This window comes from Chinchilla lanigera, unplaced genomic scaffold (assembly GCF_000276665.1).
Source record: "Chinchilla lanigera isolate Chin_1 unplaced genomic scaffold, ChiLan1.0 scaffold00202, whole genome shotgun sequence".
Taxonomy (NCBI): Eukaryota; Metazoa; Chordata; class Mammalia; order Rodentia; family Chinchillidae; genus Chinchilla; species Chinchilla lanigera.
The window spans coordinates 495428-501171 of NW_004955603.1; the positions used below are offsets into that span (position 1 = coordinate 495428).

The window sequence follows — 5744 nt, forward strand, 5'->3', positions numbered from 1 at the left end:
GTTAAACATTACTTCTTAGCATATATTATTGGTCCCTCTGTCAAAAATCAGAGGCTGATACATGGCAGTCAACCAAGGGATAAAAACAACCCTTTGGGCATTTGCACATAATGAAGCATTACTCTGAGGAGTACCTTTGAGTCACTGGCAGGAAAACAGATGCACTTCATGACTGTACTTTTAAGAGTGTCATCTTGATAAGATTTGCATTGAATCTGTAGATGGCTTTTGGACCTATGGCCATTTTTACAATATTAATTCTTCCCATTCATTAACATAGGAACCCTTTCCAACTTCTAGTGTTTTTTTTTTTCATTTCATTCATTGGTGTTCTGTAATTTCTTATAGAAGCCTTTTACATCTTGATATTCCTAACTTTACTGAAGTTTTTGTATGGAGTGACCATGTATGTCTTGTGTCATCTTGCTTATTTCAGTTAGTTTTTGTTTGTCTCATTTAAGCTCATTGAATATTTTATGAATGAAATTATTTCCTTTATATTGCATGTACTTTGAGCTCACTGAACATTACATGGATTTGTTCTTTTGTTTCTTCTTTGATCTCTCCTTGTAACTGTAACCATTTTTATGAGTATTTTGACCATGAATTCCTCTTCTTCAATGTGTATGAGATAAACTTTTAGGGATTTAAGACTTTTAGGAGCAACTGTTTTCTTGATTTTCATGTTTCTATTTTTGTGCTGATGGTTTAGGGTCACTACTGTACATGCTACTACTGCCACTACTGTATCTTTTCCAGCCCAAAGTCCTGTCTCCCAGCACCATCTTTGTTAGATGCTGCCCACACTGACCTCCTTTGAATGACAGTCCTGCCCCTGCTCTATGTGTCCAGGCAGCCATATTACTATCTGAAGTACAACTTTCCTAACCTTTCTCAAAATTTTCTCCAGCATTTCTACAAAAAAAGAGGGTTGGGAGCTCCACAGGGTTTCAGAGCCTTGAGGCTCCAGGAAGAAGGTAATTGGAACAGAAAAAATCCTTGGAGAAGTCCAGGAAGACATGAAGGAGGAAGCAAGAAGCTCCGGTGTATCAGGATTGAGCAAGTCATTTTGTTTCTTGAAACCACGCTTTGAATTTTCATTATAAACCACTGTGATTTTCCATCATCCACATTTCAGATGTTTTATTTTTTAAATTTTTATTATGACAAGCTTGTAGTACATAATGTTTATATTCTTGGTGAGAAAGGATATATATATATATATATAATCTTCATTCCTTTTACCCCCTTTTCCTCCCTTCCCTTCTACTTCTATCCACCTCTTAAACCTCTTTCTTTTTTCTCTGATATGTGAGCAACTGAGATTTTTTTACTTTTTTACACTATCTGACATGTATGTTCTTTAATTTATATCCATGGACATCTTAAGGTGAATATTTACTTTTAAATCTGCATATGACATACATTTTACATGCTGTCTGGAATTCTAGATATTAATACAGAATTGTATGAAGTTGAGTAAATCATTACAACTGACCAGTGCCTGGACTGTAAGAGATATACTTGTTGTCTACCTGCTATGTGTTTTATTTACTTAAATCAGAACTCCCCTTACTCTAAAATATATAATTGAATCCTTAGAAATTAGAACACAGAGCACTGCTTTAGTTATTCTGCACATTCTTAAAATATCCTATTTATGTTGTGTAGACCATTTGGCTTGCAGGCATTGTATACACAATTTTATTACTCTTAATATATTTATTGTAAATTGTACTTTTATAATATGATACTGATCTTTATGGTATCCAGACTTTTACTTTATTTTTATTCACATTATGTGAAGGAACCTTTTTAAGGGAGTTGGTTCTGTGTGTAATATTAATCACTATGTGTGTGGCGGTCTGTCCATCTATGTTTGTGAACTTTTCTGTGTGTGCATATTTAAATCACTCATGTCTTTGCAGATGGATAAACAAATATATGAGCATGTGTGTTCATGTTGGTGTATGTGTTAGTTTACATGCACGTGTCCTTCCCTAATTGTGAGACAAAACAGTTAATGATTCAGATTACACAGAGCGATGTCAGAGACAGAGCAGGGAAGGAACCAGAACAGTGAGGGGAAGAGGAGCAGCTGGAGCAGGACAGCTCTGAACAGGGAGAGGAGTCAGTGATGGAGGTGAGCAGCGAACGCAGGAGACAAGCGAGGCGAGAGTGTATGAGACACGGGGAGGAGAAAGGAAAAGGTTGAGAGGAAAAGGCAAAGGAAGCTAAGAAATGTAGAGAGAACGACATGGAAAGGGTACTTAAGGAAAAATGAGGGCGAAAAGAAATTCACAAAAACAAAAGGAGAAAGAGTGAGTCTCCAGCTAGACCTGCTTTAAAAAACGATAAAATGAGACATTCAAGTTAAAAAAGAGATAATAGTTACTAAAATGAAAACCTGTGAAAGTGTACATTTTAATGCTGAAGGTAAAAATGCTTCATACCCTAATAATGCCAAGGTTCTTTGTAAATTTCTTTCAACTCTAGTATAAGGGTTCAAATACAAAAGTATTAAAATAGGTCTATGCACATTTTCTTACAGAGTATACAACATAAAATATGTAAATTGTTGTATGAAATGAAAAGGAATTCAATGTTTATTCCAAGAGCACTCAAAATAGCTAAGTTGTCCTGAAACATGTGAATGGACAAATGTAATATGATCTGTGTTCACAACAGAGTATTACTCGGGAATAAAGAGGAACAAAATCCTATTCTGTGCAGCAAAATAAATAGAAAGAGGAGACATTATGTTAAGTGAAACAAGTTAGACAAAAATGACGTATAGCACATGTTCTCTGTCATATATGCAAGCTAACAGAAGTCAATCTAAAGGTATCACAGTGATTATTAATTATTCTGAAGGACATCAAGGTGGGTGTATGGGGTTTGAATTTGTAGTTTAGTTTTATCAGTGTATGCTGTATGCACACGTGAAAACATTAAAGAATCCAGCACATATATACAGTTACTGTGTATTATTAGCAACATTAAATGAAAGAAAGAGACTCATAGTGTAGAGCTTTGGTATGTTGTTGGAGTTAAGCTGTTGGAAGTCCAAATCAGATTGCTATAACTAGAAATTGTTTTCTGTAAAAACCTATCACAGATAAAAAAAAAAAGGATAAAAAAACGGAAGCACATCAAAGTCATCAAATCACAAAAGAACGCAGAAATAGAGGGGAAAAAAAGATCAAAAGTTGATAAAAACAACCAGAAAATAATAAACAAAATAGCAATACTGTCTCCTCTATTTAAATGTAAATGACCTAACCCTCGCATCAAAAGCTATCAGCTAAGTTTACAGAAATTTAAAAAACACAAGACACAACTTTATGCTTGCTACAAAATATTATCTTAAAAGACCTACATAGGCTAAAAGTGAAAGTGTGAAACAAGATATTCATGCAGATGGAAAGATTGCATGAAATCAGAAATAACAACTTTTATGTCTGCAGCAATAGACTTTAATCTTAAGACATTTGGTTATTTCTGTTGGACATGCAGAGAGCCATGAACCTATGCAGGTCCTATTCGCATGCACAGCGTACAGAGTCTACCCAACACTCTGCCTTCTTCATGAAATCCAACTCTGTTATGAAAGCACGAGCATACAAGCAAGCCACAGTTCATTGTGTCTCCAAAGTATTCATTTTCACAAAAAAACTTCAGTAGGACATATGAAGTTTCTTCAAAATAGTTTGAAGGTAAGACACAGAGACTTCTGGGGCCATTCCATTGGTGCAGGTTCTTGGCCATTCTTCTGCTGTCTGTATAGTTCTTCCCCTGCTTTTCCTTCCACTTTCCCCAACTTACACTTGCCTCCACTGGTTACACAGATACATTTGCTTCCAGTGTACCTCTTCCTCTGAGCACCCTTGGGTGTCTTTCTTTGGAGAGTTGGTTGGCCTTCCTTTAGCATCTGACTTAAGAGAATACACGCACTTAAATTGCACTGTATCTACTTCCATCTCTATCTGAATGGTGCTCATGCAGCCAATTTGTGTCACCCGTAAGGAACCCAAGTACAAGAACCTCCAGTCTTTTAGGGACACTTCACTTAAACTTGTCACAAACCACCATAGATTCAGGCATCTTTGTTTTCTTGTACAATAAGCAAATCTACACCCTGAGCTAGTACGTGGCGCTGTCTCTGTCTTTTAAGACTCATTCTACACAAACAGCCAAGAAAAGATTTTGCTCCAGAATTGTAAGTCTCGGGATGACTACCAATAAGGCACGCAGATACCTGACAACCCACAGAGGGGGCCTCCTAGAAATACCCACCACTCCTTTGTACACAGTTTTGTCTTCCATCCAATGTTTCTACAAGTGCATCACTGTCCTCAGATTGTCATTAATATGACCCAATGTTTGTTACCAAGCCCATGTTATTTCCTTCCTGCAACGTCCTAGGGCAGTTTCCAGCAGGATACTGTGCTGAAGGAAAGAGACTCATAGTGCAGAGCTTTGGTATGTTGTTGGAGTGAAGCTGTTGGAACTCCAAATCTGTGCCCAGTCTACCACACTGACCTGAGAGTTCTGCACTGACACAGCTTGAGGAATCCCCAAATCACCAACATACACCTTAGAAGATGATGTCTTTGTCCGTAAATTTCTTCTTTTTAAATTGTACATGCTATTTGTTTTATCCATTTTGTTGCAGTACTGACAATCAAACCAAGTGCCTCATGCACCCCAGACAAGAACTCTACTACTGGCTACACCCGAGCCTCCTTCGGTGTTGCTGTCTCCCTCTCTGAGGGCCTCTCTGTGTCTCAACTACTCACATTTGTGCAAAATGCTGCACTTTACCTCCTTCTGACAAAACCTGAGAATTTGAACCAGAGTCTGGACGCAGTGGAGTTGCAGCTCATTAGAACAAAAGGGCTGACAGCAGGGAAGCAGGTGGAAATCAGGGCAGAGGTGTTCAGGAGCCACCAACTAGGAATACTGAAATTCACAACAGAAGCATAAAAGCAGGAGGAGAGGGTGTAAAAACACACAAAGCTGCACACGAGGACAAGGACACTTTGGGTGGCCCTGGACTCAGGGGATGATTTGTGGGAAACGTTTGTCCTTCGGATGTGTTGGACCTGCTGCTTGTGCCTGTGCAGAATGAAAATCATGGAGCTGCTGGACCAGATCATGATCCCAGAACATGAAACTTCAGGGAATAATACGAATGCTGCATACAATGCTTCTGTGATTTTGTCTGGAAATCCTGAGGAGCAGTATCTAAAATATTTTATTTTTGTGGTATTTTTGCTGCTGTATTTGTTGATGCTATAAAAGGGAAAGATACAATTTACTAACATATTGAGACTCCAACAAAGGAAAACAGACAAGCCAATGTGCTTGGGAAGTTTAGCTTTAAGCTGCTTCCATCTGGAGCTCATGGGGCTGATCTTCACGGTCTGAAAGACACTGAGGAGGCAGGTTGTACTGACTGACACACCTCTGGCCACTCTGTAGACATACAAAAGAACTGTGCATCTAGTAATTTGAGAGAAATACTTTACCCCAAAGGCTTGCACTGTCTGTGAGACTCCCTTAGACAGCATGATCACTGTGTTTGCTATAGTCAAGTGCTCAGCTATTAGATCTGTGGGCCTTAACCTGTATCCAGTGAAGCAGAGAGAGAAATAGTGGAACAGAAGAACAACATTAGCTAGGATCCCAGTGACTGTCTGAGTCAGAAAAGTCATTCCCATTGCCAGGTCCTTAGATGCCAT

At 38.4% G+C, this 5744-nt stretch overlaps 1 protein-coding gene across 1 annotated transcript; it reads right to left on the reverse strand.

The window, feature by feature from the left end:
• Positions 1–4820: 4820 nt before the first annotated feature.
• LOC102010437 (vomeronasal type-1 receptor 4-like) lies at positions 4821–5744 on the reverse strand. The gene has a single exon (XM_005414846.1). It carries the CDS (start codon positions 5742–5744, stop codon positions 4821–4823), a length of 924 nt encoding a protein of 307 aa, XP_005414903.1.

What these genes read in the sequence shown, in the direction of transcription:
- LOC102010437 (XM_005414846.1), bottom strand. Translation starts at nt 5,744, where the DNA reads ATGGCATCTAAGGACCTGGCAATGGGAATGACTTTTCTGACTCAGACA.